This window comes from Eumetopias jubatus, unplaced genomic scaffold (genome assembly GCF_037043125.1).
Source record: "Eumetopias jubatus isolate StellerSeaLion01/CBP00866 unplaced genomic scaffold, mEumJub1_p1.0 scaffold_12, whole genome shotgun sequence".
NCBI classification, from domain to species: Eukaryota; Metazoa; Chordata; class Mammalia; order Carnivora; family Otariidae; genus Eumetopias; species Eumetopias jubatus.
Genome location: NW_028274818.1, coordinates 50,916,222 through 50,937,752, shown reverse-complemented (window position 1 = coordinate 50,937,752; position 21,531 = coordinate 50,916,222). Strand labels below are relative to the sequence as shown.

The 21,531-nt window shown below is 36.6% G+C and overlaps 1 protein-coding gene across 6 annotated transcripts in view; it reads right to left on the bottom strand.

Annotated features, from left to right (window-relative positions):
* COP1 (COP1 E3 ubiquitin ligase) overlaps window positions 1-21,531 on the bottom strand; it is a 246,412-nt gene that overhangs the window by 218,169 nt on the left and 6,712 nt on the right. For all 6 annotated transcript variants that reach the window (XR_003612279.2, XR_003612280.2, XR_003612276.2 and 3 more), the window contains exon 2: window positions 2,191-2,250. Coding sequence is in view for 1 of the 6 variants with exons in the window: in XM_028122995.2 (XP_027978796.1) it covers window positions 2,191-2,250 (60 nt within the window). In the remaining 5 variants the exon portion in view is untranslated. The remainder of the gene's footprint in view (window positions 1-2,190; window positions 2,251-21,531) is intronic.

The following is a 21,531-nucleotide window of genomic DNA, read 5'->3' as shown; positions in this document are numbered from 1 at the left end:
GATATCTGGCAATGTCCGGAGACATTTTTGGTTGTCACACTTGTGAGAAAAGGGACTGCTACTGGGTAGAGGCCAGGGATACTCCTAAACAATCTACAATACCCAGGATAATCACCCACAACAGGAATTATCTGGTCCAATATTCAATACTACAAAGGCAGAGAAAGCCTAATCTAAATCACCCAATTTTCCAGAGATGAAAATCAAAGTCTCCATGGTTTCCTATGGAATGCAATGGTGCTAGGTCAATTAATGGACCATAGGAAACACTACTGTCAAACAATAAGCCTGAAAAGACCAAGACCGTACATGTATCAATCTAAAAGCAAAACACACATGACCAGACTTTCAGTAGCAATAAGGAGCAGAAAGTTATTCATGAACCATAATAATGTCAATGCAATGATATAGCAGGAAATCTAAATTATTTAAGGCAAGATGGCCTTTTTTTTAAAAAACCAGCAAAAAAATTCTGAAGGACACACCATTACTCCTTACCATAACCTCTGAGCAGGTAGGCCAAAAAAAAAAGACTAGAAAAATTGTGACATTTACATTTCATGTTACAGCTTTCTGGACAATAAGTTGTTTTTTAGCCAAGAGTACATATTGCTTATTTTAATAACTTATATTTTAATAAAAAACATAGTCCAAGCTAAGAAAGCGATTTTTATTCTAAACTTCTTTTTAAATGACTGGCAGACTGGATATACCTAACACTGATGCATCAAGCGCCAAATCAAACTAAAATAGTTACAAACTGGTAATAACACCCAGTACTTGATTAGTGAATATCAATCTACCAGATATTACATTCAACTTCAGAATAAAATTATGGGTCTGACTTCAACATGAATTAGAATACAGGGGCTATTAGAACACATAATACTAAGCCAAAAATATCATATCAACAGTGTAAGTAATTTATGGACATGATCAACTGCAAACAGAATATACCACCCCCAATAAAAAAAAACACACAAAGAATAAACAAAAGGAATTAAACAAACACAGATTACATAACCATTAAGATGGCTACTATTTAAAAAAAAACAGAAAATGACAAATGTTGGCTAGAATGTGGAAAAACTGGAACTCTTGTGAACTGCTGAGGGAGATGTAAAATGGTACAGCAGCTGTGGAAAACAGTATGGAGGTTCCTCAAAAAATTAAACAGAACTATCATATGATACAACAATTCTGCTTCTGGGTATATATCCAAAAGAACTGAAACCAGAATCTCAAGGAGATATTTAGACACCAATGTTCAAAGCACCATTCTTAACATTTAAGAAGTGAAGGCAACCCAAATGTCCATTACAGATGAACAAATAAAATACAATATATACGTGCAATGGAACACTATTCACCCTTAAAAAGGAAGGAAACTTTGACACATGCTACAACAAGGATGAAACTTAAAGACATTATGCTTAGTGAGTTAAGCCAGTCACAAAAATACAATTTGATGCCACTTATATGAGGTATCTAGAATAGTCAAATTCATGAAACAAAGTAAAATAGTGATTGAAAGAGGCTGGGGGGAAGGGAGAAATGCAGAGTTGCTCAAAGGGTATACAGTTTCAGTTTTGCAAGATAAAAAAATTCTGGAGATTGATTGTACAACAATGCAAACAAACTTAACATTACTCAATTTAAAAATGGTTAAGATGGTAAATTTTATGTGTACTTTACCACAACTAAAAATTTTTTAAATATACAGATTAATGTGACGTATATACAAGACTAAGCAACTAACGATAACACTGAGCAAAATTTTGAAGAAGAAAACACAGATCTTTTTAACCCCCTATATCCTTTTCCAATGACTTTCTAACCTCCTTTACTGGGTCTCACACACTTATCCCCACAAGTGAGTTAAAGATGCTTCATGCTTCATCCTAATTATCCAGCACCCTTCAATTTTCTAAAATGGTAATCAAAGCTCTATAATAAATAATCAATCAACCCAAAAGTTTTAAAATCCATCTGTAAAGGCAACAGTAAATCTAAGTATTCCACAGAAATTATGCACCAACCACATGCTTTCTGCCTTGAGCTGCTGAACTTACAAAAATGTATGAAAGAAATTATAAGATAACCAACATTATTTTAAAAACCTAACTTTTCACTGGCTGCATTTACACAGGTTAAAAATCAAGACAATTTTGCTAAATAAAATCATCTTACCAAAAGCTGTGGCCACATTTCGTCATGTATGCTTCCTCAATCATATCAAAGCAGATAGGGCTAAAAAGAAAATAGAGAAGTAATTGATATTTTTTTTTCAGTAGAGTGATTATAAATTGGCAAGGCTGGTAACAACATCAACGAAATCATTTTTTGATACATAGCTAAGTCTTCAAACATTCTATCAATAAGACAGAATTTCGGTTGAGATGAAGGTGCTTTAGGGGATTGGTGGTAAAATGACAATTTGTTCAAGACAGTCCTAAAAGTCATCAAGCTCTAAAATGAATTAAATGAGTAAATTAAAATGGCCCCAATACTTTAACTCACCCATAATTTTTAATAATGCAATGCAGTCACGAGAGTCCTTAAAGTTCTACCATCTTTTTCAATCATCCCTATACTCAAAAGCACCTAATCCAAATGCTATTTTATTTCCTATCTAAAAAAATTAGTTCCCTGAGTGACAAATTTAGAATTCCAATACCAGTAACTCTTCTATATAATGAAGATGGTAAATTATAACTAATACTTAAAATAGTACAAATGGTATCCATTAAAATAATGACATATTAACTCCTTTAATCTTTTCAACAACAAAGTGTTGGCATGTACATACTACTAGAACTTTTAATAGAGGGAAATTGAGGCACAAAGATGTTAAAATCATACTCAGGAAATAACAAAACTGATTTTCAAACTTAGGTCCATGCTCTTAACCACCATTCTATACTAACTCCAGATACGATAAGTTAAATACCAAGTTATACCAACATAGTTCTGGCCAACAAAAGGTAGTTATCAATCTCTGAGAGGCCACTATCTACCAAAAAAATACAAAGTCTGAGAAAGGGATTTCCCTTTATCTTTCCCTCTTTTCCTTCTGAAAACTCTGATGAAGTCAGATACAATAGCTATCTATTTTTTTTAAGATTTATTTATTTATTTTAGAGGGAGGGAGGGAGAGAGAGAGCATGCGCACACTCACAAAGAAGCAGGGGTAGAGAGAGAGAATCCCAAAGCAGACTCCCCGCTGAGTGTGGAGCTTAAGGTGGGAGTCGATCCCAGGACCCTGAGATCATGACCTGAGCCAAAATCAAGAATGGGCTGCTTAACCGAATGAGCCACCCATGCGCCCCACAACAGCCATCTTCTGACCAAAAAGACAAAAACCGTAAGCTAGGAAGATAGGATACTGGTTCCTTGATGACATCCTTCAGCAGCTGCATCAGCTATGGACTGCCTACCCCTGGAATTCACATTGCATGAGAAAAGTAAATTCTCACTTGTTTAAGGCAGTATTTATCAAGTTTTCTGTTACTGGCATACATATCCAATCCTTACTGATGATACACAATAACACTTAAATTATAAAATGAAAATTTACCCACTTCTTCAAGAAAAATTTCCTGGGCATAATTACTATCTCAGAATGTGAAATCATAAAAAAAAAAAAAAAAGGTTACAAAATCCCAATGTTGCACAAGCTCAGAGTTTCAACACAGGCAGTGTGTTGGCTTAGACTGTGTTATTTTGTCAGCCTTCACTCTGCTGGATTGAGAAAAAAAAGAGGTCTCCCTCAATGTGGAGATTTGGTAATTTCTCTTTTGAAACAAAGTCTGTCTTATTCCTGCTTAATGAAGTTCAGAAAGCAAGGCTGGGGACCCTCCTAAGAGCATGTGGATGAGCTGTGCAGGCTGCTCTGTGATCTAAGGTTGTGGATGAAGGGTGCTAAAGAGCAGATTTGGGAAGGACAGATTTTACTTTACAGGTACAGTTCGTCACTGGGTGCCCACGCAGATGTCTTAAAGCTCAAAACCCAGAGTGGAAGCAACATTTACACCCCCCCCCTTTTTTTAAAGACTTTATTTTCTTTAAGAGCAGTTTAGGTTTACAACAAAATTGAAAGGAAGATACAGAGATTTCCCATATATTTGCTGCCCCAAACACATGCATGGCTTTTGCCATTATCAACATCACTCACCAGAATGGTACACTATTTTTCCCCCAAGGATGAATTTACACTGACACATCATAATCACCAAGTCCACAATTTACCTTAAGGTTCACTCTTCATGTTGTGCATTCTGTGGGTTTGAACAAAAGTAGAGTGACATATATTCATCATTATAATATAAAGATTATTCTTCACTGCCCTAAAAATCCTCTTTGCTCTGCCTACTCATCTCTCTCTCCTCACCCACATCCACAGATCTTTTTATTGTCTCCATAGTTTTGTCTATTCCAGAATGTATAAGCATCCAAGGGCAGGTTTCTGTGTATACAATAGCTTTTAACTCCTTTGAGTAAATACCAACAGGTACAAACAAAAATTGTATGGTATGTTTAGACTTGTGGAAAAAAAAACACCACCAAACTGTCTTCCAAAAAGAGGCTGTACCATTTTTTCATTCCTATCATCAAAGAGTGAGAGTTCCTACTGCTCCCTATCCTCCTCAACATTTGGTGTTGTCAGTCCTCTAAATTACAGCCATTCGAATAGGTGTATAGTGATATCTTGTTGTTTTGATTTGCATTTCCCTAATGACATATGATATGGAGTATCTTTTCATATGTTTATTTGCCATCAACATAGCTTCTTTGGTGAGGTGTTTGTCAAGGTCCTTTGACCCATTTTTTAATCGGGTTGTTTTCTTACTGTTGAGTTTTAAGAGTTCTTGTATATTTTAGATAAAAGTTCTTTATATGTCTTACACAAATATATTCTCCTGAGCTGTGGCTAATCCTTCCATTCTGACAGTGTCTCTCATAGAGCAGAAATTTTTAATTTTAAAGAAGTTCTGTTTGTTGCTCCTTTCTTTCTAATAGATCATGCCTTTGGTATTATACCTAAAAAATCACCACCAAACTCAAAGTTATCTAGATTTCCCCTATGTTATCTTCTAGGAGTTTTATAGATCTGCATTTTATATTTAGGTCTGTGATACATTTTTAGCTAATTTTAGTGAATGGTATAAGGTCTGTGTCTAGATTCATTTTTTTTCCATGTGGATGTCCAGTTGTTTCAGCATCATTTATCAAAAAAACTCTCTTCTCTCTCTCTCTCTCCCTTTCTTTTTAGTAGGCTCCACACTGAGTGAGAAGCCCAATACAGGGCTTGAACTCACAACTCCGAGATCAAGACCTGAGCTGAGATCAAGAGTCAGACACTTAGGGGACACCTGGGTGGTTCAGTCAATTAAGCATCTGCCTTCAGCTCGGGTCATGAGCCGGCTTCCAGGCTTCTCCCTCTCCCTCTGCCTCCTCCCCACTGCTTGTGCACGAACGTGCTCTCTCTCTCTCTCTGACAAATAAATAAAAACTTAAAAAAAAAAATTAAGAGTCAGACGCTTAACCAACAGAGCCACCCAGGTGCCCTAAAAAAGACTATCTTTTCTCTTTTGTATTGCCTTTGCTCCTTTGCCAAAGATAAATTGACTATATTGGTATATTTCTGAGTTCTCTATTCCTTACTACTGATCTGTTTATTCTTTTTTTTTAAAGATTTTATTTATTTGTTTGACAGAGAGAGAGACAGCGAGAGAGGGAACACAAGCAGGGGGAGTGGGAGAGGGAGAAGCAGGCTTCCCGCTGAGCAGGGAGCCCGATGTGGGGCTCGATCCCAGAACCCTGGGATCATGACCTGAGCCGAAGGCAGACCCTTAACCGACTGAGCCACTTAGGCACCCCTGATCTGTTTATTCTTTCACTAATACCACACTGTCTTAATTACTCCATATAGTATTTTGATTAAAAGAAAAAACTGTCCCCCTGAGTGGAACTCTATAGTCCCAATACAGATTAGTTCCTAAAATTCAACTGTTAGATAGACAGTAGCAAATACCCAAATTTTGTATCACAGAAGGTCTAGATATTAACATACCAACCTTTAAACAACTCTTCTAATAAAGCATTTTTAAGGGTGCCCAGGTGGCTCAGTCGGTTAAGCATCTGCCTTCGGCTCAGATCCCGGGAAGCTGGGATCAAGTCCCGCATCGGGCTCTCTGCTCAGCAGGGAGTCTGTTTCTCCCTCTCCCTCTACCCCTCCCTGCTGCTCGTGCTCTCTCTCTCTCTAACAAATAAATAAAATCTTTTTTTTAAAAAAGCATTTTTAAGATTTGAGGAAAGAGATCTTTCTGTTCCCAAAGTAAATATGTTTGTAAGTTTAATAATACCATCACATCTGTTTTATGCTGCATTAACTGAAGCTCAGAAGCAAGATGCAAAATGGCTTAGCAGACTGATCTCTTAGTCCAGACTTCTAACAGTGCCTCCAATGAATATTTTAACATTGGCCCCAGCACCTAGAATGAATCACCTGTAAATACTTATCAATACTCTCTCAGAAATTCTAAAATTTTCAACAAATTTATATATTAGGTACTGACCAGACACTGTTCTGGATACCAAGGACAAAGAAGTGAATAAACAAAAACCCCTTCATGGTTCAACAATCTAGTGGAAAAGACAGACAATAAAGAAGATAAATAAGGAAGACCTTATATAGTAAGATTAGAGATAAATAATAAGGAAAAAACTGTAAGCAGGGAAGGAGGATAGGAAGTGTTAGATTGGGTTAGACAGGATAGTAAGAGAAGCCTCAATGAGAAGCTGACATCTGAGTAACTATTTCATAGTAGGGAAATGATCTACACGGAAGTCTGGGAAAACATCAACCAAACAATAAGAATAGTACAAATATCCTGAGGTAGTACACCTGATATGTTCAGACTACCAAGGTAGTCAGTACAAAGTAGAATATGTGGGAAAATAGTAAAAATGAAGCCAGAGAATAATAAGGGGCCATATTAAAAACAAAAACAACAACAAAAAAACTCTCTTAAATCATGTTAAGGACGTTAGCTTTTACAGTGAATAAAACAGGAATTTACTAGACAGTCTGAACAGAAGACTGACACAATCTGACACAGTGATAAACCAGATCACTCAATCTTATACACTGAAAGTAGACTAAAGGAAAGCTATTATAAAAATAAAAGCTTTTGGGGGCGCCTGGGTGGCTCAGTCGTTCGGCGTCTGCCTTCGGCTCAGGTCATGGTCACAGGGTCCTGGGATCGAGCCCCGCATCGGCATCGGGCTCCCTCCTCCGCAGGAAGCCTGCTTCTCCCTCTCCCACTCCCCCTGCTTGTGTTCCCTCTCTCGCTGTATCTCTCTCTGTCAAATAAACAAATAAAAATCTTTAAAAAAAATAAAATAAAATAAAAGCTATTATATAATAATTCAGTTGAGAAATGGTGCTGGATTAAATGAGGGTGGCAGCAGTGGTTTTGGTGAGAAATGATCAGATTCTAGATATAAACTGAAGGTAGATCTTTGGTTTGCTATGGATTAAATGTTGGGTATAAGAGAAAAATCAATCAAGGATTTTAACCTGTAAACTGGAAGAACTGACAATAGGTTTATTTCACATAGAGCTCTAGCACTCATTAGTTTATTCTTTAAAAAAGAAAAAAAAGAACAGGACTACAATACATATCATATCATGTGTTCCTCTAATACTAACAGTTTCATGCAGTACCTAAAAATTAATATCAGATCAGTTTAAATAGCAGCATTTAAAGAATGGCTTCTGGGTGCCTGGGTGGCTCAGCTGGTTAAGCGACTGCCTTCGGCTCAGGTCATGATCTTGGAGTCCCAGGATCGAGTCCCGCATCGGGCTCCCTGCTCAGCAGGGAGTCTGCTTCTCCCTCTGACCTTCTTCCCTCTCGTGCTCTCTCTCTCTCTATCTCATTCTCTTTCTCAAATAAAACAAAATCTTAAAAACAAATAAAATAAAGAATGGCTTCTGAGTAATATGTGAATGAAAGAGAAGTCTCCATTCTTATCACCAAAGCTACCTTTTTATCCATGTGAAAGATCAAGATCTCCAGCAAAAAGTGGAATTCAACTGAAATTAATCCTAAATATGCCATCACAATTTTCTGACTTTAAACCACATGTGAAATCTCTAATCCTGTTTCTCATTTGTATAACTGGAATGATACTTACATCATAGAATCACTGTTAATCACTGTATTGATTAACAAATTATCTATCTACTCCATACAATTCCTGGTATATAACATTCAATAAATAACAATATACAAAAGAGATTACAGAAAAATCTGTATCAGTGATAGAAACTTGGGAAGAGTGACATCTACCCCCACTAAACACTTCAAGGAATTCCTCTTAGAAATAGGTAGAATAGAACAGAAGAAGATGAGGACTAACAAACCACGGCCCCTCCCAAGAAAGGGATGAAATATCACAGGGAATATAGAAAATAAAGGAGGCCCTAACAAAACACCACTAACTCTTCCCAATTTTGAGAGGGAGGAACATACCCAGAATTAGTTCTAGGTAAAGCTATAAACAATCCATTTAGAAACCCTTCCACTCTGCCAATCAATAGCAATCAAGGAGGATAAGCTCAAAGACCTATGCCCAAGTACAGTTATAGCAAGTACTGGTAGCAAGGCCAGACATAAATACCTGAAATTTTATACAACCTCCAAAGCTTTATACAGATGCCCCAAAAATGTTTACAGATCCCCCAAACTTTTTATGGACCCCTAACACCGTGGCATCATCAAAAAAGGGGGGAAAGGTAACAAATGGCTTAAAGCCATGCTGGGACTGTTCATGCCTTCCACACCACAATAACACAAGTAACTCTTATAAATCAAGATAGAAAATCCAACAGGAAAGAAATGAGAAAAAATGTGAATTCCTAATTCACAGAAGGGGAAAACACATCACCTTTCAAGTATATGAAAAAATATTCCAACTCAGTAGTAATCAAAAAATGCAAAAACAAACAAAAAAACACCACAACAAAGTAACAATTTATCACCATTAAGTATTAGAAAATTGGAATACCAAGTATGTTAGGTAGGAGATGAAAAAACAAGAATCTTCATGCAGAGATATTCTAGCAAGCAACCTGCACTGAGTATTTATATCCCACTCCTGAGATTATATGCAAATAAAGATATATACATCTATACACCCTTAATTATATGTATGTGTTGTATATATGTAAATATATATACATATATGTATGTACTTATGTATACACATGTGACTCTGCATATCTGCATGCAGAGCCAAGAGAAATGTTCACATCTGTCAAAAGGGAATATGCATGAGGATACTTGCAACAAGCAATGTACCTGTGGTGACCGCAGGGATTCAGAGGCAGCCCTAATGCTCATAATTACTAGAATGGAGTAGCAACACATTATTGAACATACACTATACAACATCATGAAAAAAAAAAAAAACACATCATGCAATGGTCAAAGGAATGAACCAAAGGTACATGGAGACATGACTAGATGTTTTGTGAAGTAAAAACAGAAATGAAAATGAGATCTGTGGCACAATGCAATTTATATAAATATAAAAACTGCAAAAAATATGTTTCACAAGGATACATGTATTTGAGGACATGTATAAATCACAAAAATAGAAAACGAAGAAGTCAAAAGAATAAAAAATGAAATGGGGGAAGGAATACAATCCCTTATTGAATAGGATCTAAGAATGTCATCAATTGTAAGACATAACGGGGCACATGGGTAGCTCAGTCAGTTAAGCATCTGACTCGATTTCTACTCAGGTCATGATCTCAGGGTCATGAGATTGAGTCCTGAGTGGGGCTCCACACTCAGCAGGGAGTCTGCTTGAGATTCATTCTCTCTCCCTCTCTCTGCCCATCCCCCTCTTAAAAAAATAGCAAGATGTACTATTACACTACTAAAAAAGAAACAACTAGCCTAAATAAACTATGACAATACTTTCTTACCAGCTAACAATTTTATTTATGCTTCTCTAAAACACTCTTTTAGACCTAAACAAGTCTTATCATAATCACTGCTGTTAAAAAAAAAAAAAATGCACCTCCATATATTTAGAATTTTCCTACAAAATTCTCATTCTTCGGAACCTAACTTTCCTGAATCACTTTTGACCAAGTCACTGATATCTAGATTTTTCCACACAATATTCTCCATTATTTTGGTGAGGTAACATTTATTAGGAGAATCCATGACAGAACTAAATGCTATTGGTACCGGGATCTTAAACCAGGTTTACATTTAGCCAGCTAACTTACATCTGACTCCAGCTTTAGGAATGTTGCTAAACATGTCTAATTTACCTCATCCCAGAACCTCCTCCGCCCTTCACTCCCACATACAAATATTTAGTTCATAGGGAAGAAAACGATAATTCACAATTGTCTCAGAGACTTTCTTCCAATCTGCTAAAATCTATATTCAAGTTTTGAGGTAGGCGTTTTCTATGTTTACACATCTACATGAAGTGACTACATGAAGCTACATCCAACTGCCACCTAGCAAACAGGAATTTTTTTTTAAATTCCATCATCTAGGGACGCCTGGGTGGCTCAGTCGTTAAGTATCTGCCTTCAGCTCAGGTCATGATCCCAGCACCCTGCTCGGCGAGAAGTCTGCTTCTCCCTCTCCCACTCCCCCTGCTTGTGTTCCCTCTCTCACTGTCTCTCTCTTTCTCTCTCTCTCTCTCTCTGCCAAATAAATAAATAAATAAAATCTTTAAAAATAAATAAATAAAAATTCCATCATCTATAAAACATCAATTTTCAGATATGTCAAAGTATAAAAGAAGAAGAAAAAAGTTCAATTTAGAATCAAAGAAATAAGACAAAGTAAAACAAAGCAAGAGAGGAGCCTCGGATGGGCCGAAAGATAATGTAAAATACAATCAGCTCACTCTGCACTTGTAAAAATTCAACTGCAAGCAGACTTATTCTCTTGCTATATACACTTAGAAAACTAGAAGGGGGAGGAGGGATAAATGAAAAATTGCTTTCAGACACTGGACACTGGACAGCACAATACTGAGCTCTTTGAGGGAAAGAATTCTAGAAATCTACACAGGATTCCCAAGTCCATTGCTGAATACTAGTCATATATGCCCAGGGCAAAAACTCTGTAAGATCAGTTAATAATGACCAGGAAGCAATAAAATGCAGGGCATTCAAACAGAAAACCCAGAAGAGTCATTAGTAGTGGAGCTAAACTAGATCTAGAAAAATGGCTCATCAGCCATCCTCAAAAAAAATTTTTTTTGAAGATTTTATTTATTTGACAGAGAGATACATAGCAAGAGAGGGAACACAAGCAGGGGGAGTGGGAGAGGGAGAAGCAGGCTTCCTGCCGAGCAGGGAGCCCAATGCGGGGCTCGATCCCAGGACCCCAGGATCACGACCCGAGCCGAAGGCAGACGCCCAACGACTGAGCCACCCAAGTGCCCCTCAAAAAAATTTTTTGTAACAACTGCATGTGAACCTATAATTTTCTCAAAATAAAAAGTTTAATTACAAAAAATTAACTTAATTAAAAAATATAATACTCAAAAGGATCAAACTGATCTGCAAGGAAACTCACTTCCTACCAGAACAAAGCCCAATACTCTGTAAAGGAAGAAAACAAAATCCAGCATTCTGTAAATGCAAGTTTATAACATCCACTATCCAATAAAAAAAATTACTAGGTATGTGAAATAGCAGGAAAATGTGACCCATAAAAAGGAGGAAAACCAGGCTATAGGAACAAAAAGATAAATACTGGAATTAGCAGAAAAGATTTCAAAACATATTTACAAAAACACTCAATGATTTAAAGGATCATAAAGGTATGAGGAAAACAGAAGACATACAAAACAACCAGTTAGAACTCTAAGAGCTGAAAAATACAGTACCTGAAAACATAGCAAAAGACATGAATTTATAAGAGAAAGTAAAATGTAATTCCTAGAAATTTTTAAAAAGCATCAAACACAAAGCATTACTGCAATAGGCTCATCAATACATGAAACTCAAGTTAAGGAAAGAAGTCGTGAATGTGAAGATAGATCAAAAGACATTATCTAAATTAAAACACAAAAAGAAAACAAAAAAAGACAGAGCATCCAAGAGTTCTTCTGAAGATATTTCCATACCCACCTCCAAAAACTTAAGGCAGATATTATACTGCACAAACTTAAGCTTGCCAAAAGGTTTATCTATGTCATTTAACTGCATTCAAAAACCAACATTACAGAACAGATACAGAAAATTGTTTCTTAAATACCACTATTTTGAATTAATAAAGCACACATCTCAGTTAAGCAAGGGTCATATCACAATCAGTTTGACTCTCAGGTTACATTTTTAATCAGTGCTGTATTTGTAATCTCCCTACATTTGTATACACTACCTAATTCAAAAACTGCTTCCAAACTTATTGAATAGTACAAAGTATAACCTCAAAACACTTCAATAAAATAATATGTTGTTCAATCCATGTATATCTTGGTATTGACACTAATTCCATTACTCTGAAACAAATTGTTTCGACTGTTTCATAGTAGTTCTGGTCATAACTAACCAAGCATTCAAATATTTCAAAGGTCAAGTAGTAAAAACAAAACATTACTAAGATCATCAGAGCAAGGTACAATCCAAAGTCATTTAGAAAAATAAATATCTTATCTAAACAAGACGAAAGAGGGGTGCCTGGGTGGCTCAGTTGGTTAAGCATCTACCTTCAGCCCAGGTCATGATCCCAGGGTCCTGTAGTCGAGCCCTGAGTCAGGCTCCCTGCTCAGTGGGGAGTCTGCTTGTCCCTCTCCCTGTGCCCTGCTTGTGCTCTCTCTCTCAGTCTCTCTCTTTCTCAAATAAAGAAATAAAATCCTTAAAAAAAATAAACAAGTCCAAAGAACCACTTTCATATTTTGGCACCAAATGCCAAACCCTAGCAATTACTACCTGATTCTTTTCAGTACTTTATAATTTACAATGTCTCAAAATGTCCAAAACTTGAAATTTCTCTAGCTTCCTCCTTCCCCTTATACCAGTTGCCATGCAAGCATCCCCAAGCCATCCTCCATTTTCAACTGGCCCCAAAGAATTTCCTTGAAAGACAAGGAAATGGGTGAAAAGGAAAAAATATACCTCAAATCCTCCTTTTACACCAACACTGATAACAATCTTCAGCATAACAGACAGATCACAGGCAGTTCAGTTCCAGCCTCTGTCCCATCATCACACTCCTTCCTACTTTGATTTGATACGATAAAAAGCTCTGACAGAACTGAAATCTTTTTTCAAAAAGTAAAGATTAAATTTATCTGGTATCTTGTAAAATGATTTCTCCCTAACCTATTTCTATTAAGACCTGTGTTTAACATTGTCTTATGTCACATATTCCATGAATAAAGTCAGATAAGGTAAGGAAGAAAAGGAATAGAAGGCAAACTTGTAGACTCTGTAATTTATTAAGGGAATTTTTTTTTCTTTTTTATAAAAAGAAGGGGCAAGGGGCCCCTGGCTGGCTCAGTCAGAAGAGCATTCAACTCTTGATCTCAGGGTCATGAGTTCAAGCCCCACATTGCATACAGAGATTACTTAAATGAATAAATAAATATATAAAAACTTATAATTTTTTTTTAAAAATAAAACATAAAAGGGACAAGGGAGACTCAAAATAGCTATGTGCTAGCTTCAGGAACACAAACTTTAAAAGGATAAGAGACCACCATGGGCCAGGAAAGAAAGGACACCATGATTAATACAAGTAACAGTCATGAAAAGATAAGCAGAGAGCCAATCTCTGGTACTTACAAAAGGAAAAATAAATAAATAAATAAAATGTAGCTTAGATCAGGAAACCAAATATGACCAGGTGTCACTACTGATTCCTCCAGCATGAAAATTACCCAATACACTCTCGATCTTGACCTGGATCTAGTTCTATTCACACGTTCCCAGGGCTCCTCCTCAAACAGAACATCAGTTCTATCATCAAAGGCTTGGAATTGGAGAATTTTAATTAGGTTCGTGTACATTTAAGAAAGGTGAAGCAATTAAGAGAATTATCTCATGGCAAACACCAGGACTAGGCCTCAATGGATTTGAGAGTTGGATTCAAGGTGGATCTACAGACTTCAGCACAGCAATATGGAATATAGATTTTCGCTAGTGTTCTACCATTAATGTGACTTAACAGCTTCTCTTTTCTACTTCTCAAGGATATCAACTTACAATATACAGTCCTTTCAATACCAATACTACAACAAGAACATTAATTAAAATAGTCCAATTCAGGTGTTTATTTATTTCAAATTCCTAAGACAGAAAATATGATTGGTCCAAAACTATCTCTTCAAGCCAGTTCCAAGATGATGCAATTGCTATTATTTTAGTCACACTTCAGAAGAGCACCCATCACAGGCCAATCAATGAGAAGACATCAAGTTCACACAGAAGAAAAACACAGATGCCTACACAAGAGAGGTTACAGAAACAGAAATTTCTATTACAAGGAAGTAGGGACAGGGGAGGTTCCATATCTCATATGTTTCATTAGACGACACCCCTATCCCATTATCCAGGGGTAAAAGAAATCTCTAAACTGAATGGAAGATGGGTCCTTTATACCCCTATATGGATTTTTTAAAGTAACTTTCTTAAAAAAGTGTGTTAGTGGTTAAAGGGATGCCTGGGTGGCTTAGTTGGTTAAGCGTCTGATTTCAGTTCAGGTCATGATCTCAAGGTCCTGGGATGGAGCCCCACGACCTGGGTCCTGGGGCTCGGGCTCAGGCTCCACACTCAGCAGGGAGTCTGCTGTCCCTCTTCCTCTTCCTCTCCCCCTGCTAGTGCTCTCTCAAATAAATAAAATCTTTAAAAAAAGAATTGTTGGGTGCCTGAGTGGCTCAGTCGTTAAGCGTCTGCCTTCTGCTCAGGTCATGATCCCAGGGTCCTGGGATCGAGCCCCCCATCGGGCTCCCTGCTTGGCAAGAAGCTTGCTTCTCCCTCTCTCACTCCCCCTGCTTGTGTTCCCTCTCTCGCTTTGTCTCTCTGTAAATAAATAAATAAAATCTTTCAAAAAAAAAAGTTTACTTTAAAAAAAAATTGTTTTAGGGGTGCCTGGGTGGCTCAGTTGGTTAAGCGTCTGCCTTCAGCTCAGGTCATGATCCCAGGGTCCTGGGATCAAGCCCCACATCAGGCTCCCTGCTCAGCGGAGAGCCTGCTTCTCCCTCTCCCTCTGCCTGCTTCTCCCCCTGCTTGTACTCTCTCTGTCAAATAAATAAATAAAATCTTAAAAAAAAAAGTTTAAAAAAAAAAGAATTGTTTTAATGGTTCAGTTTTATTTTATAAATACAGTACTGAAGGGGTGCCTGGGTGGCTCAGTCGTTAAGCATCTGCCTTCAGCCCAGGTCATGATCCCAGGGTCCTGGGATCAAGCCCCACATCAGGCTCCCTGCTCTGCGGGAAACCTGCTTCTCCTTCTCCCACTCCCCCTGCTTGTGTTCCCTCTCTCGCTGTGCCTCTCTCTGTCAAATAAATAAATAAAATCTTTTTAAATAAATAAATAAATACAGTACTGAATATAAAGTATAATCCAATTAAATTTGCCTTCTGTTCTGGAACTAAGAAGCCAAACACTATAATATAAATAACACATACCTGTACAGAAAATGCATTCAACCAAAATGTGAAAATCTGAACCATGTCCTTGCTCTGAACTCTACTTTGGCTACAAAGAAGTCATAGTAATTAACTGACCCAAGTTAATTACTGAAGATCAAAACACCTTTAAAAAGTAGTAATAAAAAAATAAAAAGTAGTAATAGCCGGGGCGCCTGGGTGGCTCAGTCATTAAGCATCTGCCTTTGGCTCAGGTCATGATCCCGGAGTTCTGGGATCAAGCCCCACATCATCGGACTCCCTGCTCTGCAGGAAACCTGCTTCTCCCTCTCCCACTCCCTCTGCTTGTGTTCCCTCTCTCGCTGTCTCTCTCTCTGTCAAATAAATAAGTAAAATCTTTAAGAAAAAAAAAAGTAGTAATAGCCAATAGTCCATAAAAAGATTTTCAGTATCACTAGTCAACACGGGAAAATAAATCAAAGCCACAAAGATATACTTTACATGCACTACATTGGCTATAATAAAAAAAAAAAAGTTGGTGAGGATGCAGAGAAATTTAAAACCTTGCATACTACTGGTGGGAATGTAAAATGGTGCAGTCTCTTGAAAAGCTTGGCAGTTCTTCACAATGTTGAACACAGAATTACCATATGACTTTAGCAATTACACACCTAGGTAAACACTACAGAGCCTGGAGAACACTATATTCAAACAAAAACTTCTACGTATTGTTCATAAGAACATTATTCATAATAAATAAAAAATGGAAACAACCTAAATGTCCATCATCTGATGAGTGGATAAAAGAAACATGATCTATCAATATAATGGAGTATTATTCAGCCATAAGAAGTGATACACACTGTAACACGGATTAACCTTAAAAACATTATGCTAAGTGAAACAAGCCAGACACAAAAGACCACATATTGTATGATTCCATCTATATGAAATGTCGAGAACAGGCAAATCTATACAGACAGAAAGCATATTAGTGGTTGCCAAGGGAAGAGAAGGGAAGTGACTATTTAATGAGAATTGGGTTTCCTCTTGGAGTGATGAACATGTTCTGGAACAGAGAGTGGTGATGGTTGCACAATACTGGCAATGTACTAAAAACCACTGAATTGTACACTTTAGTTGGTTAAAATGGTGAATTTTATGAGGTATGAATTTTACCTTAATTTAATAAAAGGAATAGAGAATTTATATTTCCAGCCACGAGGCAGTAACAAAATAAATCCTACAGAATGGAAGCACACTATTGCAAAATTCTTACATTGTATATGAAATAATGTAACATTATTTGAAGGCAGAGCATGAAAAGTTAAAAATGAGTATTGTAAACCCTAAAGAACTCCCTGCCCCCCACACACACACACACACACACACACACACACACACACCCTCACCCCACACAACTATCACTAATAAGTTAATAGTGGAAATAAAATAGAAATCTTAAAAATACCCAATTAATCCAAAAGAAGGAAGGAAAGAAGAAAAAGACAAAAACAGAATGGAAGAGAAAAATAGAAAACAAAGAGCAAGCAAGACATACACATAAAACCAAGCTTATTATAACAATGTTAAAATATAAACAGCCTAGGGGCACCTGGATGGCTCAGTCAGTTAAGCATCCAACTCTTGATTTTGGCTCAGGTCATGATTTCAGGGTCCTGAGATTGTGCCCATTGGCTCTGTACTCAGTGGGGAGTCTGCTTGAGATTCTCTTTTTCCCCCTCCCCCTGCTCTCTCTCTCTCTTTCTCAAATAAATAAATCTTTTCTTTTTTTTTTTTTTTGAGAGTGTGAGCAGCGGGGAGGGGCAGAGGGAGGGGCAGAGGGAGAAGCAAGCCTCCCTGCCGAGAAGGGAGAAATGCGGGACTCCAATCCCAGGGCCCCGGGATCATGACCTGAGCAGAGGGCAGATGCTTAACTGACTGAGCCACCCAGGCAGCACAATACAAATATATACAGCCTAACCAATCCAATGAATAGGCAAATCATCTTACTAAATTAAAAAGGAAGATTCAAACATACGCTATGTATAAGAAACGTACTTTAAAACATGTAGAAAAGTGAAGGACAAAAAACAAAACAAAACCATGCCATGTAAACACTTACAAAAAGAAGGGTGGAAAGGCTATATTAACATCAGACTAATTAGATTTCACAACATATATTACCAGGAATAAAGAGACACATTTCAAATGATAAAGAAATCAATTTGCCACCTCTAAATGTGTGTGCCCTACTATCAAAACTTCAAAATACACAAAGCAAAAGCTGACAAAGTTAAAACAAGACACAGCCAAATCCACAATTATAGTTGGAATGGTTAAAGATTGTAACATTCTTCTTTCAGGAATTGATAAAACAAGTATATAGAAAATCAACAGGGGCATACAGAATGTAATACCAACCTGACTATTTGACATTTATAGAATAAACCAACCTACACACAGCAAAATACTATTTTTTTCAAGGGCATATATTAACAAAGATAAAGCTTACGGAGGACCATGAAACAAGTCTCAATAAATTTAAAAGGACTGAATTCAGGAGCACCTGGGTGGCTCAGATGGTTAAGGGTCTGCCTTCAGCTCAGGTCACGATCTCCAGGTCCGGGGATGGAGCCCCACTTAGGGCTCCCAGCTCAGCAGGGAGTCTGCTTCTCCCTCTCCCTCTGCTTCTCCCCTTGTTTATACTCTGTCTCTCCCTCTCTCTCAAATAAACAAATCTTAAAAAAAAAAGGACTGAATTCATACAAATCATATTCCCTGAACAAAGCTGAATTATATTAAAAATCAAAAACACAATATCCAGAAAATTCTCACTGAGAAATTAAATATTTCTAAATAACCCACAGTTCAAACAAGAAATCAAAATGGAAATGACAAAGTATTTTGAACTGAATGAAAATTAAAAGATACCACTAATGTGAGGATTAGAAAATAAGGCCAAATCAATTATCTAAGTTTCCATATTCAGAAACCAAAAAAAGATGAAATTTAAAATAGAAGGAAAGAAGTAATAAAAATAAATCCAAAAATTGGTGAAATAGAAAATGGACAAACTATATAGAAAACCAAAATACCAAAACGAGTAATTTGAAAAGATTAATAAAATTGATAATCTTCTAAACTGTTCAAGAAAAAAGAGAAAACACAAATTACCACTATCAGGAATGAAAGAGGCAGCATCCCTTCCAATCCCGTAAGCATTAAAAGTTTAAGGAAATATTATGAACTTATGTCGATAAGTTCAATAACGTGGGTGAAATGGACAAATCCCTTAGCAGACAAACTACCAACGCTTACTCAAGAAATAAAGAACAGGAATATCCCTTTATCTATTAAAGAAACTGAAGTAATAAATAAAACCCTCCCACAAAAACTTTGGCTTCATTGATGAATTCTACCAAACACTTAAGGAAGAAACATACTAATTCCATACAAACTCTTTCAGAAAACAGAAGAGACAACATTTCTCATCCCCCTTTAGAAAGGGGATTGCCAGCATTACCCTGTGTGATGGGCTGGACTGCGTCTTCCCCCAAATTCATATGTTGAAATCCTAGCCCCCCAGTATGTCCAAATGTGACTGTATCTGGAAACTGGGCCTTAGAGGTAAATTAAGGTAAAATGAAATCATATATTGGGCTCTAGTCCACTGACTGGTGTCCTTATAAGAAGAAATTAGAATACAGACAACACAAAGATCACAGGGTGACCAGTGAAGACACATCAAGATATATATTTTTTACAAGAACACCACAGACCAGTATTACTCATGAAAATACAAAACAATCCCTTTAAAAAATTAGTGAATAGGGCATAAAAAAAGAAGTAAAACTAGAAGTTGGAAAAAAAAGAAGTAAAGCTGTCTTGATTTGCAGATGACATGATTGTATTCTCAGAAAACCCCAAAGGATCGACCGAAAAAACTGTTGTAACAAGTAAATTTAACAATCACAGTATATAAGGTCAACATACAAAAATTTTATTTCTATATATTAGCAACAATTAAAAATTGAAATTAAAATAATATTTACATCATCATCAAAAACATGAACTACTCAGGGCTAAGTTTAACAAAAGACATGCAAGTTCCAAACACTGAAAAACTACAAAATTATAAAACACTGCTAAGAGAAATTAAAGACCTAAATAATTGAAGAAATATACTATGTTCATGGTTCAAAGATTCAATACCGTTAAGATATCGTATCTTCCCAAATTGAGTCATAGATTCAAAGGAACTCAAATTAAAATCCTAGCATGCTTTTTTGAAGAAATTGGTAAGTTAATTCTAAAATCCATGTAGAAATGCAAAGGACCTAAATAACCAAATGACTTTGAAATACAGAAACAAAATTACACTATCTGATTTCAAGATTTACTAAAATGATACAGTAATCAAGACAGTGTGGTATTGGCATAGGATAAACATACAGATCAAAAGAACAAAGACTCCAGAAATAAACTTATACACCTATGGCTAATTAATTTTTTAAAAAGGTTCCGAGAAAATTCAATGAACAAAGATGGCCTTTTCAACAAATGGGTGCCACAATCACTGGTTATCAATAGAGGAGAGGAAAAATCTTCAATCCTTACCACACTCAGTATTTAACAACTAACATGAAATGATCATTTATCTACCCATGGGAAAACTATAAAGCATCTTGAAGAAATATATAAGAAAATCTTTGGACTTCATGCTAGGCAACAAATTCTTGGATAGAACACAAAAGTCATAAACCATAAAAGGAACAACTGATACAATGGACTTAAAATTTAAAACTTTTGCACTTCAAAAGACACTGTTAAAAAAACAAAAAGGTAAGCAACAAGACCGGGAGAAAACATGACAATATGTAGGACTGACAAAAGACTTGTATCCAGCATGTTTAAGACAAACAAGAGAAAAAGAGCAAAAGATTAGAACATTTTATAAAAGATATGCAAATGAGAAAATAAGCACATGGAAATATGTTCAATGTCATCAGTCATTAAAGCAATTCAAATTATGATAATGAAATACTACTACACACCCAGTAGAATAACTAAAATTTGAAAGACTTTGAAAAAAACTGAAACACCAAATGTTGGCAAGAATATGGAACTGGAACTCTTCTACATTACTGATAGAAATGCAAAATAATAGGGCACCTGGGTGGCTCAGTCGGTTAAGCATCTGCCATCTGCTCAGGTCTGCTCAGGTCATGATCACGGGATCCTGGGACTGGGTCCCACATCTGACTCCCTGCTCAGCAGGGAATCTGTTTCTCCCTCTCCCTCTGCCCCTCCCCCCTGCTCATGCACCAGTGCACTCTTCTTTCTAATAAAATCATTTTTAAAAAAAGAAATTCCTTATAAAAAAAAGAAATGCAAAATGATAATGATACAGCCACTTTTAAAAACAGTTTTGCAGTGTATTATAAAGTTAAACATATACTTGGCCATACAACCCAGCCAATACACTCCTAAATATTTACCCAAGAGATAAGAAGGTATATCCACACAAATACCAGAACGTAAATGTTTACAACTTTCTTCACAATTGCCAAAAACTAGAAAACAAAAAAACTCAAATCATGTTATATCCATGAATACTACTCATCAATTAAAAGAAAAAAATTAGTGGTATATTCAACATTAAATCTGAAAAACATTATGCCAAATAAAAAAAGTCAGGCACAAAAAACTACATACTGAATGACTCCCTTAATACAAAATCCTAGGAAAGGGGTGCCCGGGTGGCTCAGTAGGATAAGCGCCTGCCTTCAGCTCAGGTCATGATCCTGGGGTCCTGGAACAGAGCCCCCACATGGGGCTCCCTGCTCAGCAGGGAGTCTGATCCTCCCTCGCCCTCTACCCCT